General features: G+C 35.1%; 1 protein-coding gene across 2 annotated transcripts in view; it reads left to right on the top strand.

The window, feature by feature from the left end:
• Nucleotides 1-533: 533 nt before the first annotated feature.
• Nucleotides 534-22,093, top strand: part of CCDC172 (coiled-coil domain containing 172) — a 55,499-nt gene continuing 33,939 nt past the window's right edge. Inside the window, exons 1-3 of one of the 2 annotated variants that reach the window (XM_032490824.1) lie at nt 534-587; nt 1,028-1,147; nt 1,335-1,420. In XM_032490824.1, coding sequence (XP_032346715.1) covers nt 1,069-1,147; nt 1,335-1,420 — 165 coding nt within the window. In that variant the 5' untranslated portion in view covers nt 534-587; nt 1,028-1,068. Of the gene's footprint in view, nt 588-743; nt 826-1,027; nt 1,148-1,334; nt 1,421-22,093 lie in introns of those variants that run through there. The other variant, XM_032490825.1, reaches the window with a different exon arrangement.

Raw genomic sequence — 22,093 nt, 5'->3', positions numbered from 1 at the left:
TTTAACATTCAGATATAAAGTCAAATGTTCATTATAATCTTAACATTTTGACTGACTAAAACTAAAAATATTTTATTTTTTAATTAAAAAAATCCCATACCAAAGTCCCAAAGGTGCCTTTCATGTTTAAGCTTTAATTAGCAACCACTTTGGTCTCTGACACACATTACGCAGATATTGAAGTGTTAATATTACTGCAGCTTGATTACAAAAGGCAATGATTAATTTTAAAGCAGACAAAAAAGATATGCGCTGATTACAAAGGAATGATTAAGGCGAATGTCAGACATTGCACATTTATAGCAGTCTTTCCCATAGTCAAAGCATAAGACTTTGCAAAAGTTTATATTTAGAATCACGGACACTTTGTACTTTATAATTCTGGGTTTGTGCCTTGGCGGTAGATCACCTCAATTCCAAGCACGACCTAAGACCCTTGGGGCCACGTGGCCAGAGCAAACACTATGGAAACAAAGCAAGACACGTGAACGCAGAATGGACCCAAAGAGACGCCGTAGTTTCAGTTCCCATTGGGCCAGGCTGACCCGAGGCGCGGGCCGCTGCCTTCCGGAAGGTCTCCAGCATTGGTACGAGTGCAGCTCTTGCTAAAAGAGAGCACTTTGAGGACCTTCTCCCTAAAAAAGAGCGGACTTAGAGGAACAGGCCGACCACAGAAAGCGCTGCTGCCCAGACCGCTCCGAAGCCGGGGCCTCAGGGCCTCCATTTTTATTTGCCGCCAGAAAGAGAAAGAAAACCCGCACGGGGGCCGCGGCCTCGGCTGAGGGGAGCTGCCTTCAGCCAGGGGGGAAAGGCAGTTTGAGACAGGTCACAGGAGGAACGTGGGCACTGGGAGGGAAAAAAGCGGGTATGTCTGTCATAATAGAGGCGAGAGTCCAGCAGCGCGGTCCCAGGTGCCCGCGCCTCGGGGTCCTCCCCCTCCCGCGTGGGGCCCGGGCAGGGGCCCGGGGGCTGGGGCCGACCTGGGAATAGTCCTGGAGTAATCTTTCTTCTTCATTGTATTTTCCAGGATCCTCAGACTCGGTGATAAAATATTTAAGGGCGAAAAAGATGAGTCTGGAGTCCTTGTTTCAGCACATCATCTTCTCCGAGCACCGGGCAGAGGAGAGTCGCCGTCTGATGCGAGAAGGTTGGGCTTTTGCTTGGGGTCTCTTGTCTTCTCCAGTTGAGGGCTTGGAGCAGGAACAAATGCCCGAGGCAGGGGGCAGAGCAGTGAGGGGAGTCGAGGGAAGGACAGCTGAAAGATGTCTTACCACAGGCCCCAGAAGTCGGGACTGAAAAGACGCGTGTGTTTAAGCATTTAATTTGTATTACAGTAAGGTCGGAAATAAACGGATGTCGTGAAAAAATTAAGAAAGCAACAGAGAAGCTGAATGAAGAGAAAATCAAGTTGGAATCTAAGGTATTGACGTACTGAACATGATCATTATCTCCCGAACAAGTCTGTTTTCAGTTGACTTTTTGAGGATATTTTACTGTTTAAGTAGATGTCCTTCAATTATGAAGCACTCTGCGTAATTCCATGATGCCGGGTAATATTTAAAGTTCTGAATCCGGTGACATCTTCCATCCTAACATGAATTTGTCCTAAAGAAACCAGTTTGAATAATGAAGAATTCTTTGTCCGTGTTATGGGGGTGGTTACTGTTTTAAAAGAGCACAATGTGATTGGAAAAAGAATTGTTCAGTAAGTAGTTGATGCCAGATATAAATTTTAAATAGTAAATAATTTAAGAAGCGTACTACGTTGATGTTACAATTGAATGTAACTTTCAGATGAGTCTCGGCCTTTTTCAGTTCTCTGCCACATTTTGGACATGTTTTTGATCCAAAAGGATAATTTTTCTACTAGCATTTCACTCTTTTCTGCAACACTTGTAAAGTTTTGTTATTTTAAATGGCTCCTTGAAGGAGGATTTTGAACTGTGGGTAGAATTTCGGAGAGGCAAAGAGAAGTAGTAGGGGAAAAGCACTTGGGGCAGGTGGAGAATGTGAACAAAAGGGACACACGGCCAAGAAATGTAGGGAGAGAAATCTCCCAAAGCAGAGGGCTGATATCCGGGAATAGGAGGAAACTGTTGCAGGTTTTTGATCAGGGAACGGTGTGGTAAAAGCAGTTTTAGAAAGATCTCTCTGAGCTCTGGGAGAATGGGAGCTAAGAACATCATCCAAATATGTCACAGTGAAGGCTTCTCTATGGGTGGGGGAGTGGACAGTTATACAAAAATATTTATTCAGCTCTAAAGATAAACTGTGTAAGCAGTGTGCAATGGGAAATCTGTTTGAGGAAGTCTGTTTGCTAAAATAAGTCAATTAGAGTTAACACTGTGAGAAATTTCTAGTTCTCTTTTTGGATAGAATAATCACAGATTCTTTCTCTACCTGGCAGGCTTCTTGTGTTCTTCCTTCCAAGTCTTGTTCAGAGGTCACCTGTGAGCCCTCCCTTGTACATCTTGAAAAACTTTTTATCATAGCCTTCAGGGTACCATCTTACAATGAAACAGAAATGTATACTTGTGTTTGTATCCTTTACTCTTTTGTGAGCAGTGCATTTGGAATTTTTTTCTTAACCATTTTTTATTCCCACAGTCTGTATTCAGTACCCAGCACAGAGTATACATTAGTGTTTTGAATGAGTTAATGAGCACTAATAGTGTGATAATAGGGAGAGTGCTGTCTTTTAAATAAAATTTGGAAATGTTACTCAGTGAGACCCTCGGTCCTTTTTTATCTGTAAGTAGCAGATAAACTAGCTACTTGCAGCAGTGCTGAAGCTGATGGCAGGGGCAAAGTATTAAGAATGTCATGATATAGCTTACATTTTTTTTTAAAGAAGAATTAAGATATTTTGAGGATTGGTAACTAGAAGCTAATAGAAGTAATAGGCAAAACATATTCAATTAGGTAATGCATAACTAACACTTCTTGAGCACTTATTGTATGCTGTGCACGGTTCCGAATGCTTCACTTGTATTAACCCCGTTAATCCTGCCAGGAATCCTGTGATGAGACACCATCATGAATCTTTTTAGGGGAGGAAAATGAGAAGTTAAATGGTAAATAATTTAAAAACAAACTACAATAATGAAGGTAACAGTTTAGTAATGACAGCATAGTTTATTAAAACAGTTTTTTTTGCACTCATCTTAAACGTTTTCTTCATGAAATTCACATGTAATAGTGTATCTGAAGTTTTTGCATCTAATTTAAGGGCAATATTTTTAAAAGGTCACTTATGTAAGTTTTTGTACAAATATACTTTTCCTGGATTGGTGAAGGTATTGACTTGACAGATAACAAATATTAAAAAAAAAAAAAAAGGTTAACCCTTGTAATAGCTTCTTAAGAAAAAATACGTTTAATCTTTGTAATATTTTCTTGATTAGCAGTCTATTTTTTTGCTGAAAATGGAAACGTAATTTGTTGTTATATACAAATAAATACATTAAAAAGTTAACTCATGTATTTATACTTGAGAGAAGACAGAGCAAATCCCCAGCATTGTTTAGAAACATTTGCTAAAATTACTAATTAATATGGGCTCATAAATACACATTGCTTTTTAATCAGCTCGTATGTGTGGGTAATTATACAACTGTCTTTTTACCAATAAAACTAACATGAGGTTGACAGTTCATATAGTACTAATTTGTAATTGAAATAATTTGATGTATAATATAGTCAGCATGGGGGGGTGTATGTATATGTGTATAAAGATTTTAAAAGTGGAGACACAATTACAATGTAAATGACTAATGAGAAGAACTGAAGAAGTAATCATAAATTGATTTCTTGTTTCTTTTATTCTCAGAGTTAATTATATGTCTGCCAATAACAATGAAAATATATTTCCTTGAAGATTTGACTTGGTATTTATTGACCAATTTATCAAGTAGAAGCAGCATGAGAGAAACTAGGACATAATTTGAATAGGCTAGTGCTTGCGCTATTTGCACAGCAATACATTCAGAAAATATTTTGGGCATTTATTTTGGAAATTGCTTGTGGTCAAAAAATGTATTGAGGAAGTACAGTATTCATTTTTTTCTGTTCTGTAAAGCCCAGGTAGCATGTAATTAGAACTTGAATGATAGCATTTGCCTTTCAGAGCTCAATGAATCCTTTAAAATATATGATTGCTGAAGTCTCAGATTATATAGTATGAGTACTTTGTGAATTGGAGAGCTACAGTATGCCTGGTTAGGTTTGGTAATGTGAAAACAGAAAGACAAGAACATGCCCTGGATTTGCGTTAATGCTTACCAGTATACCTAAACTTCTGATCCTCAAGGAAAGGTTTTATAGTATCAATGACAGAAAAAATCAAAATTAAAGACTCGCAGAACATTTATTGTTTCTTGTAAGCATCTAAAAGAGTTTTTTCCTTTCAAAAACTAGTATATATTTAAAATGGGGGCACTTAATCTTTATAAACATGTTACATAAAACCATACTCCCTCAAGAGGAAGTAAATGGAGGAAAATCTTAGGCTGTTTTCTTTTTCTCTTCTCCTAATTTTAACTTACTGCATAAACATAATACTAATGAAGTAATATTCCATGAATTTTTAAAGGAAAGTGATGAAATAAACAAGTAAGGGGGGAGGGTATAGCTCAAGTGGTAGAGGGCATGCTTAGCATATACAAGGTTCTGGATTCAATCCCCAGTACCTCCTCTAAAAGAACAAAACAAAACAGCAACAACAAAAAACTAAGTAAACTTAATTACCTTGCCCCTAAAAAATTTTTTTTAAAAAGTTAATGTGTATGAAAAATAAATAAACAAGTAACTTAACGTGGCTTTATTTACTTCTTTACTTCAAAATATACACATTCCTTTTTTTTTTAATTGATAAAAGTTAGGAACCCTCCAGCAGTTTTGAAGGGTTCCTAACTTTTCTCAATAGTTAGTGCTCTATTACCTAATTTGGGGAAGAATAAAAATCATAAATTATTATAATTTATAATAATGGAGTTTTGTAATTGAGATTTTTTTCCTGTTTTTAAAACTTTAATCAAAGAAAAATGTATATCCTACTTGAATTCTGTTGTTGATTAAAAGTTGCTTAAAAACATAGATAAGAGAAAGGCATTTTTCCTTTCTAACATTCATTTAAATAATAGTACATGTGAATTATTTAGTCTTAATTTTAGAAAATAAAGTGGAAATTCACTTTATCCAATTTAATACATGCCTATGGTTCTATTAATTATGACAAGACTCTTTTGAGGGTAGTTTCACTTAATTGCTTGCAGTTTCTGTGACTTTTTCATGTGAAATTTTTTTCATGTGAAATTTCTTTAAGCCAAATCACTCCTATCTTGAATATGTACAGCTGATTTTTTTAAAGTTGTAATACAGCAGTTTAGGTATATTGCCCCTTTTACATTCACCTTGGTCAGATGTACAGTTCCATAGCCAGTCAATATATATCTGAATCTGGAGTCTGTCCTTTGGAAGATTTTTCTTTCACACCCAAGATACCTCATAGTTGGGGGTTCAGTAGATGTCCTCTTCGCTCCCCGGTCCTGCTTCCAGGACGTTATTTCTCCACTTGTTTGTGATAGTTAATGCTATATCGTGGACTCTACCAACTTTTCGCCTCCTCTTCTGTCATCCTGCTAACTCACTGGATACTCTCCCTTGTTCTTTAGAATTTGGCATCTGGCTCCCAGGCTTCCAGTCTGTCTCAGCTCTTGCCATCATCTTGGGTAATGTCATTGTCTGTATGTGATGTTCAGTTACAACTCTGGCATATTAGTTTTTTGGTCTCCACATTTTCAATGACGTTTTTCTTCATTCTGCTTCATCCACCTATTTCCATAATCATACTCTGGGTGAACCAATTTTTTGTTACAATGCCAGCACTCAGTCAGTTGCGGGAGAGATTGGATTCAGTATACACATATATGGATGTTAGCCTCAGCCTCAACCGAGAACTCCACTCTGCCTGGAATTTTGCTGCATTTCTCTTTCTCACTCTCTGAAGTGACTATTTTAAACCTTCACTCTTCTCATATATTTTATCCTCTCTTCTGAACTACTTAACTCTCAGGTGATAACTTTGCCTTTTATTTCAAATAGAAAATAGAAATCATTCAAAAGAAAATTTTTTATATTCCCACCTATAGATCTCTAAATCTACCTAAGTGAAAACTCTTCCTCTCCCCTTTTATTCCTGTTATGGAGGAGGTACTGTTTTTTCTGACAGTGGACAATTTCTCCACCTATGCTTCAAGGTCTGTCATCTGTATCACCATTATTATCATCAGCATCATAATAACTAGTATTGTTTTTATTCGTATTAGCGGGAAGGGACCTGTTGAGAGAGGTTGAAGATAAAGACTAGAGAAGGAGGATAGGAGGTGGAAGGAGGATGGGATCCAGAGCATAAAGTAAGAATTAGCCTTAGGCAAGAGGAGGGGTACCTATTCTGCTGTGAAAACTAAACATAATAGGTACCATTTAGTAAGTATTACGTATTGGTCCTTATGCTAAGGATTATACAAACATCTCAGTTAATTCTAACAAAAACCCTATGAGATTGGTAGTAGTATTCTCATTCATTTGAGAAAAATCAAGACTCAGAAATTTAACTTTCATTAAGTCACATCAGTGGTAAGTGATAGATCTCAGGCTTGACTCTGTATTGGGTTAACTAGAGAGCCCTTGCTCTTAACAACTATAGTACAGTATAAAAGGAAGGAAGAAGGAAAGAATGAGAGTATAGAAAAGTTTGAAGACTTAGTAACAGGAAACCGAAGGCATGATTCACGTAGTCTCCTAGCTTTATTATTCCAACAAATTTGATGAATATGTTTTATATGTGTTTAATGAAGTTATTAATGTTTCATTTTGTTGTTCCTCTGCTTTACGAGTTGGATGACCTTTGCAAGCAAGGTAGTGCCTTGAGTTTGGAAAAGTTTCCCTGTAATCATTGCTAAAGATCCATATCAGTCAGGCAGCAGTTTAGGATGAAGAATATATATAGCCTTTGCCTTTGAGGGACTTAGAGCCAAATCAGAGGTATTACCCCTTGTTAGAGATGAGGCTCTGTCAGTGTAAGGTGCTCTTGATTGCAGGTCACAGAAATTCAGTTCAAAAATGCCTTAAATGATATTGGGAAACAGTTGACGTATACTTGAAAACGTAACATTTGATTCAATAGTGACATCAGTTGGAATTGCATCAGGTTACTTATGACAAAAATCCAGCCATGGTGGCTTTACCAAATATAGAGATTTATTTTTCCTCATATAATGGGCGGTCTGGAGGTTGGCAATCCAAGGCCATTTATTAAAGCTGCTCAAAGAAATCCTAAAAGACCCCAGCACATTCTATCTTTCTATTCTACCATCCTTAGCATGTGGCTTTCACCCTCGTAGTAACAGGTGCTGCCCCATCCCTGGTCATGATATCTGAATTCTAGCTGGAAAAAGAGGAAAGGATGAAAATCAAAAGGCATCTTCTCATACGGTTTTATCAGTGTTTTTGTGGGAGGGACGTCCTCTTCAAGGACTTGGGCCTGCATCTCAAAGATTACAATTTTGTCAGATGGTCAACCCTAGAAATGGAATCTGGGAATGTGAATATTTATAATTGGATACATTACTGCTGTGAACAAGATTGGAATTTTATTAGTAAAGAAGACTGGTAGAATGGCTGGTTGTCTTTGTGTTCCCCAAATTGTTATCAACAATCCCTACAGTCACATGCTTGCTTGTTTAAAATCAGGGAGAGGGAGAAAGAAGTTTCCAGAAGCTTTCTCTGAAAAGTGTTGTTCTAGTCAGATACTTTCTTTCATGTCATTTTCATAAATTGTGACATTTGACTATCCCTGAACCGATAACTGTGATCAAGGGGTAGTAACTTCTTTCACATTCAGTGGGCTGTCTAGGGATGGTGCAGGTTTCCAAAAAAATAATTAACTTGTTACCAAGGAAAGGAGGAATGTGCACGAGGGAGACAACCACAGTATCTCCAACAAAGGTTTTAGTGGTTAAACCAGAGTGGCCGTGTGGAGAGTTCCTGTAATATTTCATGTTAATTATTGATTATTGTTTAATCTGAGTATGATTTATAATACATAATGGATCATAATGCAGGTTTTTCCCCTCTAAGTTATCCCTCAGTCAAAAAGGAGTTGTTTTATGTCAGAGTCCTTGGAAAGCCTTTCATGTTATGAAATGCATGTTAAATTCCTTTATTTTGAACAAGAACTTAATTAATGGTAGTTGGGGATGCTTGGAGAAATCACCTGGTTAAACTGATTAAAAAAAAGTACACAAAGCCATATAACCAATTTAGTTATTATTCCTGGGAATATGGCCTCAGAATTCTAAATGCTAGGTGTCATTGTGAAAAAGCCACTTAATGATGTTGTAAAAAAATTCATAAATAACTGAAACATAATACTGTGATTAAAAAAAACCTATGAAAGGTACATAAGTATGATCCCATTTAAAAACACACAGAACAATAATACATCTTGTGAGGGATTTATCCATGTATAGTGGAAGTATAATGACGTGCATAAGAATGATAAATAGCACATCAAGTTAGTGATTATCTCTGATGGGAGTGGAAGATAAATGTAATCAGGGAAGGGTATACAGGGCACTTCAGCTGTGTAATGTTTTATTTCTTAAGCTGGGGGACATAGCTGTTAGGTTATTTTAAAAAATAAAGATACATTCTATAAGTTACAGAGCAATGGCTTTTAGTTCATTCAAAAGGTTGTGCAACTATAACTGTCTGATTCCAGAACATTTTCATCACCCCCAAAAGAAACCCTGTACCTGTACTAGTTACCCCTCCTTCCCCCTCAAGCCCCACCAGCCCTGGGTCACCACTAATCAGCTTTCTGCCTCTGGCCATTTCATGTGAGTGGAATTATACAATAATGACCTTTTATGACTGTCTCCTTTCACTTAGCATGTTTTCAAGGTTCATCCATGTTGTGGCATGTGTCAGTACTTGATTACGTTTTATGGCTGAATAATACTCCATTGTATGGATGTACCACTTTTGTTTCTCCATTCATCAGTTGATGGGCGTTGAGTTGTTTTTGCTTTTTAGCAACTATGAATGATGGTGCTGTGAAGATTTGTGTACAAGTTTTCAAATGAGCATATGTATCAGTTCTCCTGGATCTTCCATCTAGGAGTAGAATTTCTTGGTCATATGATAATTCCAGGTTTAACTTTTTGAGGAGATGTCAGACTGTTTCCATAGTGACAGCAGTGATTTACATTCTCACCAGCAATATATGAGGGTTCCAGTTTCCCTATATCTTCGCTTGTTATTTTCTGAGAGTTTTTGGTTGTTTTGTTTATTTTATAGCCATCTTAGCGGGTGTGAGGTAATATTTCATTGTGGTTTATATTTCTAGTTCCCTAATGAAATGAATGTTGAACATCTTTTCAGGTGCTTATTGGCCTTTTGGCACATCTATTCTTAACATGAGCTGCTTGATTAATGGTCATGTAATTGGTTACAATGCTTTTATGGAGGGGCTTTGTCTCTGAGAAGTAGTGATCTCTCTTCATATAAATAAAACTGAAATGATTATATTTCCAAATGAAGTAAAAAATATTACATACAGCATTTATTGGACAACTTTTCCTAAACTTTGTTTTCATGATCTTAAGAAAATCTGAAGAATATTTCATGGTAATAGCACTTTAGAGCAAACTGTGTAACAGTATGCCAGATAGCCTTTCTATTTGCAAGTGCTTATAAATCACAAAAGTTGCACACTCCCTGGCTTGAGTCCACTAAATAGAAAATCTGCTGCACTGTTTCTAATGGTAAAATCTACCAGGATGCCTCTATTCCCTTTTTTTTCTTTTTTGCAAAGAGCTACTCTAAATAAATTGTTTATCCTGAAGTGTTAGAAATGTTTTGAACAGAAAAAATGCTTCCTTTCTAGGAACTGAGAAAATGGTTCTCTAATTAAAGACAGTAAATTTGTGGCTCATAAGCAAAAAGCATGCCATGAACGTTTAGTTTGCTAGCCTTGTAAGAATATACAGCACAAAAGAATGCCTTTTAAAAAATTTACCATTTGATTTGTGATTTCTTGGAAAATCAGTTAGCTATGTTCTTCACTTCTATTCATTCACTCAACATTCATTGAGCAACTCCTAAATCACACCAAGAGTAATTGGCAAATAAATTGTATAACAACTTTCTGCCTTAATTAGAAGGTTGACACCAAGCAACTTCAACTATATAAACCTAACTGTAAACTAAAAACTCTTGATGTTCTCATTTTTTAAATTGTGTAATTGCTTTTAATTTTCTTTATGTAATTCTATAAAGAATCTGTTACCAAATTTGTCATGAATAATTATCTAAAATGTGGACAAATAGAGGAATTCACCAAATATCCTTTGAATGTAGCAATGGTCACTTTGTAGTAGCCCACCTGCCTTGAGATAATCTGTTTGGTAGGGTATGTATCTTTGCAATTCTTTATTATTATCATTTTTTCATTCTTTAATATACCAACCATTTTTGACCTCAGGGCCTTTGTGCTCGCTGTCTCCGTTGCCTGAAATGCTTCTTCCTCACTGTTAGTGTTTTATACATATAGCTCCCTTCTTTTAGCTCTCTCCCAGTAGGGTGGCCAAGCATTCTGCTAAAATGTGAGGCTTTCAGTTCAAACATTGGGACAGTCCCATGCAAATCTCAATAGTTGGTTACCATTGCTCAATTGCAATTTTAGAGCTTTAGTTCTCAAAGTGGGATCTGTGATCCATAGGTGTTCCCAAGACTCTTACAGGAGCTCTGTGAGGTCAAGCTGTTTTCTTAATAATGCAAAGCTATTATTTGCCATTTTTCACTGTACTGATATGTACATCAGTGGTGCAAAGGCAACGGTGAGTAAAACTGTTGACACCTTAGTACAAATCAAGGCAGTGGTACAAACTACTAGCAGTTACTATATTCTCCATTGGCACACGCTCACAGTAAAAAACAAAACCCACCAGTTTTACTGTATGTCCTTGATTAAAGTATAAAAAATATTACTTTGTCCATTGTGTATATCTTTAATGTTGTGTGTGATGAAATGGGAAGTTCACATAAAGTACTTCTGTATTCCAAAATGTGGTGATTGTCTCAAGGGAGAGTATTTGTACAGTCATTTGAGTTGCAGTATGAACTACCTATTCTTTTTCTCGAACACCATTTTTACTTGAATCATTGACAAGTGTAGTTATTTAAACTTGAGCATTTGGCAAAATTTTCTCAAAAATAAAGGCAATAACCCTGACATTTCAAGGCAAATAACTGATATTATTATTATTATTATTATTATTATTATTATTATTATTATTATTATTATTATTATTATTATTTTTGTTTTGTCAATGATAATATTCAACCTTTCAAACATTAGAATTTTGGATGACTTGAATTTGTCATCGTAAGCTTAACAGTTTCACAGTACTTAAAGACTTTTCTGATGAGTTTGTTGGTGATATTAATAAGTATTACTTTTTAATATCGTATTATGAAATGCATCAACATTTGGAGAATCTGAATAATTCAGTGAATATTTTCCTAATGACCAGGGCATAATGTTACAAAATTGTGCATATACAAAAGTTTCACTCAAAGCACAAGATAGACCAATGGTTTTTATTGTAACAGAGGATGAAAGTTTATTGAAGTGGTTTCAGATTCCACATCACAAGTAACCTTTAAAGAACTACCACTTGCTAAGTTTGAGTGTAATATCAAATAATATGCATAATTATTCAGAAAGGATATTAAAATACCCCTCTCATTTCCAACTATTCATTTCCAACTGTACATCTGTATGAGGCCAGATGTGCAAAAAAAATAAATGCAACTGTTCTTACTGTTTATTTTTAATATTATTTTTTATAAAAATATGTTTAACATACAGTGAGTTTATTATTGTTATTCCTAAATGAATTACATGTTTTCAGAGTTTTTCAGCTTTAATCTTTGATGCTGAAAATATTTATAGATATGACTTACAAAAATAATTAAACAAAAGTCCTCAATAAGTTTTTAAGATTATGAAGTCTTAAAGATCGAAAGGTGTAAGACCAAAAAGTTTGGGAATGGCTGCTGTAGAGTACCCTCCCTTAGCTCTCTCTATAAAATAATATCAGCCCCATCTCATCTCTGTCCTTTAACTTTGCATTATTTTTCTTTGTAGCTCTTTTAAAAAAAAAAAAACCTTTTTTTAAAAGTTTAAAAAATATTTCATTTGTTTATTATTGTATTACTTAATTATTTTTAGTTTGGCAGAAAGGGAGGTGATCAGGTTTGTTTATTTTTAGAGGAGGTACTGGGGATTGAACCTAGGACCTTGTGCATGCTAAGTATGTACTCTACCACTGAGCTGTACCCACTCCCCTTCTTTGTGGCTCTTAATTTCTCTTGCTGTATTTTATATTGATCTGTTTATTATTTGTCTCTCCCGAGTGGAATGTAAGCTTTACAAGGAATATATATTCATCTATTTTGTTCACTACTGTTATTCCCAGTATCTTGAACAGTGCCTGAATCACAGTGTGTGTTCAATAAATATTATTGGATGAGTAAATTAATATACTTTTTTTCTCTTAGAATTCTCTTTTTTTCTGTTTTTCTCATCTGTTGACTTTGTTACATGATGGTGCATTTTCTTATAAGCTTTAAAATTTTTTATTGTGAATGTATCTTTAGCAGGACTTTTCTTTCTTGAGAGTCCTACATACTCTCTTGATAAAAAAGATGTCCCTAAGGAGCAGTTTTACCCCTGCTGCCAGGACCTTGCAAATGTCACTTGTTCAGGGCCAGTTTTCATTTTAATTTTTGAGTTCAGGATTTCTGCACTGCATGGCTGAGAAACATTTGAATGTCATATTCATGAACAATTCAAGCTTCGGTTTGGAGTCTCTCGGGTATGACTCCTCTTCCACTGATGGCTCCATGGAGGCAGCTCACTTACATGCTGCATCCCTAAGCCAGTAGATGGAGTTTTGTTACTCCACTTGCTTAGCTGGCATAGACACTTCTTTATTCCTAACTGTATCCAGTGAGCTCAGTTTCAGCTCTCTTTGGCCTTGACTTTGGGTCTTATGTGGATATTTAAAGCCCTAGTCCCTGTTGCCTATATCCAATCTCAAAGATATCCCTTGGCCTTGAATTCTAGCAGAATGATTTCTGGCATGATGAGCTCTCTCTCTTGCTTTTGGCTTAAGTATGTAAATGATATATATTTTAAATTAGTTACATTTTATCCAGCATTTCTCTATCATTAAGTAGAAAGTGGGTCTTCCCATATTTGCTTAGATTGTCATTAACCAGAATTCTTCACTATAAAATTCCTTAATGCCTCAACTTCGTCATTCTTGAATTCCTATTTTTTATTTATCTTTTGGTCAATCTGTATAATTGTTCAAGTAATTTTTCAGGAAGAATATGTGCATGATGGATTTTTTAAGTCATTAATATCTGAAATTTCTTTCTGTTTTCACACTTGAATGAAAACTTGTCTGTATGCTGAATTCTTGACTCAACCCTGTTTTTAGAAAATTTTATAGATATAGCACTATTATCTTCTAGAATTTATTTATGAAGAAGAAAGGTATTAAAAGTAAGCCTGATTTTTTAAAATCCTTTTTAGGTAACCTGTTTTGTTTCTTTTTTCTTCCGTATTTGCTATAGAAATTTATCCTCATAATTCCAAATTTATGTACAGATGTATCTATCGATTTTGTCTGAAACAAGGGTGAGCCTTCCATTTTAACCTTAACCTTTATATTCTGGTTAGTTTTTCAAGTACCCTTGTTTCTTATAGCTTGGACTTATGTTCTCTGTTCTCTGATTCTGTGGTCTCCTGATACTTGCTAGTTTTCGGCAGTCTTGGACAATTCTTTAATACTTCACATGACTTATTCCATCTTTTGTACTTAGTCTGTTATTTAGTACTCTGCAAATTTAAATTCTGTGTTGCCATCTTTTTTACATTCCTTTAATTTTCTGTCTTTATATCATCTTGTATTTTTACCTTATTCTCTTATGTCCTTACTTGATCTTGTTTTTTAGTGGATCCTCTTGAGGACGTCAAGTAGTTTAATTAACAAAAAAGACTTTTTTGTTCTCTGTAGTAAAATTATTATAGAGATATACAGTACTCTTTCACTGAATTCTTTTAGGTAATTCTCTTTTTCTTTTCTGTTACATCATTTTTTTAGAGTTTATGTTGTTATTCTGTGAAAACTGTTCAGACTTACAGTTTGCCAACAGTAATAATATATAAATTGTTCTTTGTCCCATTTTTGCTTTCTCGAGTTCTTGAAGAATGAACTGTCTTCTTGAAACTAAAGCTGCTGTTTGACAAGTTGATGTGAATATTCCCAACCCAGTTTCTAGTGCTATTGTGGTTTTCTTGACTGAGGTGTGATTTTTTTTTTCTTGCTTACGTGCCAGGTTTTCTTATGAGGAGGAAAATGTATGTTTTAAAGAATCTGTGACATTTTATAGTTCTTCCATTAAAAGCAGTACATGAAAAATCACTACCCTCAGCATTCCATTGTTTTGCATCCTGATGAAATAGGAAGATGTAGTGATAGGTAAGGTCAGGTCTGCTTCCTAAGAGGTCAGCTTGCACAGAAGTCACCTTATTTCATAGTAGCTCCCCAGCAAGAGTCTTTCAGATTGAGAAGCATCATTACAAAATGCTCTTGGCCTGGCAGTACTTGTGCTTTGCTGCTTTTTCCCTGATCGGATTAATAGCTAGCTGAATCAGCAGTTCTCTAGGAATGGGAGTTTTATTTGAGGAAAAAGGGAAGAAAAAAATTTTGGAGAATGGGGGTTTTTTGGAAAAGAGTAGATTTAGATCGTCTGTGGAGTTAGGAACACCAGGTAGACTGAGAAAAGGTTAAATGGAATCCTGCCAAAGGCAAATTGGCTACTTACAGCTGTGCCTGTGGTCTCGGAGCTGCTGGGAGGGATTTCTCACCTAGCCTTGGTGCTTGTGTGGCCTTAGGAATTGTTACTGCCTGAACTAATATTTCAGGATAAGCCAAGGTAAGTTGAAAGGCTGCTTACCTCAGCTTCTTTGATTCAAACTAGTTTCATAGCTTTAGATATAGTCTAGTTTCTCTTGGTTAAAATTCCAATTAATTCCTCCCAAGAGAAGGTGGAAAAGAGGAAGGAATGGGAGATCTGTGACCACCACAGTGGGAAAATAGATCAGATTGTTCCTATAAATTACTCTTTTCCTCTTCGTTATGAGCTCCTGCTCCTCTCAGCCTTTATTAAGAGTGCTTGTTCATGTCCCTACTGAAAGAGTGGATTATATTCCTGGGAAATTTTGAGGACCTTCTACCATTATATTTGGTAAACATGCAGTTTTTGTTTGTTTGTTTTTATTTTTTTGCAGAATTGAACTAGCTTTGTTGTTTTAACTCTTCATAAAAGTGATGCATGCTTATTGCAATATTCCAAGAATAGAGAAAGGCAAAAAGCAGAGTGAAAACCACTGATAGTTATGGCATATAGTTAATATTTTTATAGATTTTCTTTCAGAATTAAGTTCATGTATATTTTTCTTAAATGATTTGCTTGTTTCCATGTACTATATCCTGGATATATCAGTAAATACATATCTAAATAAGCAATATTTAATGGTAGCGTAGTGTTCTATTAACTGACTATACCCTATTTTAATTAGCTGATTTTCTATCGATAATATTTACTATTACTATTAGTAGTTACTATTATTAATATCACTGTGATGATAGTTTAGTTCATACATTTTTGTGGACTTATTTTTTTAGGATAAAGTTCTAGAAATTAAGTTGCTATGTCAAGTAGATATAGTTGACCTTTGAACAACAACTGCATGGGTCCACTTATGTGCAGATTTTTTTCACTAAGTACTACAATACTGCATGATCCGGTTGACTGAATGCCCAGATTGGAACTGTGGATATGGAGAGCCAACTTTTTTTTTTTTTAACATTAGTTTTTTTTTTAATTTATTTAATTTTTTTTTTTTTTGGTGGGGGAGGGAGGTAATTAGGTTTATTTATTTATTTGTTTTAGAAGAGGTACTGGGGATTGAATCCAGGACCTAATGCATGCTAAGCATGTTCTCTACCACTTGAGCTATACCCTCCCCCCTCAACTGTATAGTGTTGTATGCAGATTTTTGACTGCACGGAGGAGGATCGGTGCCCCTAACCCCAGCATTGTTCAAAGATCAACTGTACTTTTAAAGCTTTTGATCATTTCTAAATTATCCTACAGAAAAGTTCCAGTTTATATTCCCACAATTTCACAACTTGTACAATAGAAATTAGTGATTTTTTTCAAATATAAGAAAAAGGGTATCTTTTATGGTTTTAATTTGAGCTTTTTTGTTTACTTACATTTTTCATTTGTTCAAATTGTTCATATTTACTTTATGATTTGCCTAATCATACCCTTTTTCCTCTTTTTCTCATTGATTTCTAGCTTTTTATGTGTTACAGGTAATATCCTTTCTTTGTCATTTGTTGCTAATTTTATTATTTGTAGTTTGCTATTGTATAATTTTTTTAGTCAAAATTTAGAATGTTTATGTTACTAGAATTTTTAATCCTCCTGTTTGTTTGCTTCTGAAATTAATTGTTTAAACAATATCTTTTTCCAGTACTTCTATAGGTTTTTTTCTTTAACATTTTAAATAAAAATGATTCGCCATTTTCACCTGGGCAAATGTCACACATTGATTGGAAGCTCCATTTTTATGATATAGCTTTATATATATCTGTGTATTTGTGTCTGTTTCTAGATATTTTTATATTAATCTATTAATCTATTTGTTTTGGCACCAGTGTTCACTTAATTACATTAGCTTTAAAATATCTTTGACCTTCTAGAAGGACAGTTTCTTTTTTCAGAGTTTTCCTGATTCTTTTCATATTTCTTTTTTTGTTTGTTTGTTTTCCTAGATAAATTTGAGATCATTTTGTCAAATTCCAACAAGGCAAAAGTGTTGGGGTTTTAATTAAGATTATACTAATTTCATGTGGTAATTGGGGAAGAATTAATATATTTACAACTCTGAATCTTCACATTCAGGTATACAGCATATCTTTCTATTTATTTATATCTTCTTTTGTGTTCCTCAGTAGAGGCTTTTTCATATAGGTCTGAGATAGTTCATGTTAAGTTTAATTGTGTTTTGTTTATTTTGTTTTTGCTGTTGTAAATGGGACCTTTTCCATGCTGTTTCCTACTTATGTTTGGTAACTAGAAAAGATACTAGTTTTTGGCATATATTTTGTTACTAGTCTTTTTACTGAACTCTTCTTTATTTCTAACAGTTTCTTGGTAGATTTTCTTGGATTTATTAGATATATAATAATCGCACTTGCCCAACCAAACAGGAGAGAGAGAATTGTATGCCAGCTTTTAAAATAATTATCTCATTACTTTTCTTGACATACTGCATTAATAAGAACTAGAACAAAACTGAATAGCAGTGGTCTTATCAGGCATCCTGATAATCCTTAAAGGGAAAAGATGCAAGATCAACCAAGACATGACTGAGGTGAAGGGACAAACCATGAGGAATCTGGGGAAAGAGATTTCCAGGCAGAGAACAGCCCATGCACTGGCCTTGAGGAGATAGTGTGCCTGGTATGTTTGAGGAATAACAAGCAGGCCAGTGTGGCTGGAGAGGAGTGTATGAGGAGGAGACTGATAGAAGATATGATCAGAAAGAGAATAAGGGAGTACAATCATGTAAAGTCTTGTAAGCCGTGGTAAGGATTACTAGTATTGAGCCTTCCTTGCTTACTATATTAGGATTACTGTGTCATAGTGAGTTACTCTTTAAGCATTGCATCTGTGGTTAAGAGATGTATTTATAACAACAAGAAAAGAAATGTATTTATAAAAAATAGATTTTTTAAAAGTTAATATCTACGATTGATACAATATTCACTAATGTACTCTAGTGTTTAAATTTTATCATAGTCATAACAAACACATTCTTTCCCCAATTGCTATGATCTTTTTTTTTTAAACATTTTTTATTGAGTTATAATCATTTTACAATGTTGTGTCAAATTCCAGTGTAGAGCACAATCTTTCAGTTATACATGAACATATATATATTTATTGTCACATTTTTTCTCTGTGAGCTACCGTAAGATCTTGTATATATTTCCTTGTGCTATACAGCATAATCTTGTTTATCTATTCTACATTTTGAAATACCAGTCTGTCCCTTCCCAACCCCCGCCCCCTTGGCAACCACAAGTTTGTATTCTATGTCTATGAGTCTGTGTCTGTTTGTTTTTATGTTTTGTTTTTTTTTTTTTAGATTCTACATATGAGCGATCTCATATGGTATTTCCCTTTCTCTTTCTGGCTGGCTTTGCTTAGAATGACATTCTCCAGGAACATCCATGTTGCTGAAAATGGCGTTACGTTGTCGGTTTTTATGGCTGAGTAGTATTCCATTGTGTAAATATACCACATCTTCTTTATCCAGTCATCTGTTGATGGACATTTAGGCTGTTTCCATGTCTTGGTTATTGTAAATAGTGCTGCTATGAACACTGGGGTTCAGGTGTCATTTTGAAGTAGGGTTCCTTCTGGATATATGCCCAGGAGTGGGATTCCTGGGTCATTTGGTAAGTCTATTCCTAGTCTTTTGAGGAATCTCCATACTGTTTTCCATAGTGGCTGTACCAAACTGCATTCCAACCAGCAGTGTAGGAGGGTTCCCTTTTCTCCACAGCCTCTCCAGCATTTGTCATTTGTGGACTTTTGAATGATGGCCATTCTGACTGGTGTGAGGTGATACCTCATTGTAGTTTTGATTTGCATTTCTCTGATAATCAGTGATATTGAACATTTTTTCATGTGCCTATTGATCATTTGTATGTCTTCCTTGGAGAATTGCTTGTTTAGGTCTTTTGCCCATTTTTGGATTGGGTTGTTTGTTTTTTCCTTATTAAGTTGTATGCGCAAGTTGTATATTCTGGAGGTCAACCCTTTATTGGTTTCATTTGCAAAAATTTTCTCCCATACCGTAGGTTGTCTTTTCATTTTACTTATGGTTTCCTTTGCTGTGCAGAAGCTTGTAAGTTTAACTAGATCCCATTTGTTTATTCTTGCTTTTATTTCTATTGCTTGGGTAGACTGCCCTAGGAGAACATTTTTGAGATATACATCAGATAATGTTTTGCCTATATTTTCTTCTAGGAGGTTTATTGTATCTTGTCTTATGTTTAAGTCTTTGATCCATTTTTGAGTTTATTTTTGCATATGATAAGGGAGTGTTCTAGTGTCATTGATATACATGCTGCTGTCCAGTTTTCCCAACACCATTTGCTGAAGAGACTGTCTTTATTCCACTGTATATTCTTGCCTCCTTTATCAAAGATTAGTTGACCAGAAGTTTGTGGGTTCATTTCTGGGCTCTCTATTCTGTTCTTTTGGTCTATATGTCTGTTTTTGTACCAATACCATGCTGTCTTGATGACTGTAGCTCTGTAGTATTGTCTGAAGTCTGGAAGAGTTATTCCACCAGCCTCTTTCTTTTTCTTCAGTAATGCTTTGGCAATTCTGGGTCTTTTGTGGTTCCATATAAATTTTATTATGATTTGTTCTAGTTCTGTGGAATATGTCCTGGGTAATTTAATAGGGACTGCATTAAATCTGTAGATTGCCTTGGGCATTGTGACCATTTTAACAATATTGATTCTTCCAATCCAGGAGTACGGGATATCTTTCCATTTTTTAAAGTCTTCTTTAATTTCCTTCATCAATGGTTTATAGTTTTCTGTGTATAATTCTTTCACTTCCTTGGTTAGATTTATTCCTAGGTATTTTATTGTTTTGGGTGGTATTTTAAAAGGGATTGTTTCTTTACTTTCTTTTTCTGTTGATTCATCGTTAGTATAAAGAAATGCAACTGACTTTTGAACATTAATCTTGTAACCTGCTACCCTGCTGAATTCTTCAATCAGCTCTAGTAGTTTTTGTGTGAACCTTTTAGGGTTTTCTGTATATAGTAACATGTCATCGGCATATAGTGACACTTTTACCTCTTCTTTTCCAATTTGGATCCCTTTTATTTCTCTCTCTTGCCTGATTGCTGTGGCTAGGACTTCCAAGACTATGTTGAATAGGAGTGGTAATAGTAGGGAGCCTTGTCTTGTCCCAGATTTTAGTGTGAAGCCTTTGAATTTTTCACTGTTGAGTACTATGCTGGCTGTAGGTTTGTCATATATAGCTTTTATTATGTTGAGATGTGTTCCCTCTGTTCCTGCTTTGGTGAGAGTTTTTATCATAAATGGGTGTTGAATTTTATCAAATGCTTTTTCTGCATCTATTGAGATGATCATGTGGTTTTTGTCCTTTCTGTTGTTGATGTGATGTATTACATTGATTGATTTGCGTATGTTGAACCACTCTTGTGTCCCTGGGATGAACCCCACTTGGTCATGATATATAATCTTTTTTATGTGTTGTTGGATTCTATTTGCTAATATTTTGGTGAGGATTTTTGCATCTATGTTCATCAGTGATATTGGCCTATAATTCTCTTTTTTGGTAGTGTCTTTGCCTGGTTTTGGTATCAGGGTGATGGTGGCTTCATAGAATGAGTTTGGGAGTATTCCCTCCTTTTCAGTCTTCTGAAAGAGTTTGAGAAGGACTGATATGAGTTCTTCTTTGTATGTTTGGTAGAATTCCCCAGTGAAGCCGTTTGGTCTTGGACTTTTATTTGTAGGGAGGTTTTTTATTGCTAATTCAACTTCATTTCTAGTGATCAGTTTGTTCGCTATGACCTTAATGAATGTGAAATCTTCTTTCATTGTGCTTTCTTATGTAATGTTGCCTATTTTACTGTTGGGCCGAGCACTTAATCAGCAAAATGTCAGTTCCTAAAGGCTGAAATTTCTTTAAACAACAGCACCCACAATGAAGAGTAGCTTATACTTTGTACTATGCTTACTTGGACCCAAACATTAATTTAAAATCCTCAGTCATTTTCAGTTTTCAAGTTCTTCTGATAGAAAAATACTTAAAGGCGCCCAAGCAGCAAGAGTAGTGAAGAGTCGCTAATCATGACTATACTGAAAACTGACCTAGTTGACCAGATAAGTTAGCTCACTGGGAAAACTATAATCTCTGTTGAAAAATCTAATATCCTAGGAGGAATAAAACAGGGAAAGGAAAAAAATCTTTATTGCTGAGAGGAGTAAAATTAACCAGAGTGTTGGCACTGTTGTAAGTTAAAATTTTCTAAAATAGAAATATTTTCTGGCAAAGCTTGGCTATTTGATTCTAGAATATAACTTTAAGGCTGTACGCTAATATTTTCATTTCGTGTGTAGTCAGAGGAAGGAAACGAGAAAGAGAAGTTCGTATTACTGCTCCTGGGAACTTTCCACCCTTTTCTTCTTATTGTTTGTAGCCCTTTGGGATCCCTGGGTAATTTAGCAGATATAGCCAGTAGTTTCTTAAGTTTTTATTTATCATGGATGCCCAAGTTACCATGGATATAAGATAGTGCCTCAATTCAAACCTGACTCACAGAGAGAAGTTCAAAAATATATTTTTAAATCCCACTTTTACATCTCTTCTAGTATCTTTCTAATTCTGATTCCTACCCATCACTTCTGCAACAAAGGGAAGGTGAGAGAGATTTCTAATGAGTAACAGTAATAATTTATTCCATGAAATGACCTCATCTTGTAATCCTATCAGTATCTTCAGGGTTGTATTTGGAATGTTTACATATCAGTAGGTCTGCTTTTCAAATGCAAGAATGTGAAAAGTAATTTAAGAGATAAGTTGTGATGATAGAAAGAACAAAAGGAACAATGAGAAACACAGTCTGCAAATAGGTGGCCCTGAAAAGCTATTTAATAGTAAAGAGTTAATGACTTACACTTTAGTAACCTATAATGAAAAAAATATGAAAACAAATATATGTATGTATATACATGAGCGAACTATTATGCTGTACACCAGAAGTTGACACAACATTGTAAACTGACTATACTTCAATTGAAAAAAAAAATGAAAAAAAAGAAAG

Source organism: Camelus ferus, chromosome 11 (assembly GCF_009834535.1).
Source record: "Camelus ferus isolate YT-003-E chromosome 11, BCGSAC_Cfer_1.0, whole genome shotgun sequence".
Classification (NCBI taxonomy): domain Eukaryota; kingdom Metazoa; phylum Chordata; class Mammalia; order Artiodactyla; family Camelidae; genus Camelus; species Camelus ferus.
The sequence above is the reverse complement of the archived record's forward strand: the minus strand, read 5'-3'. Positions and strand labels throughout refer to the sequence as shown.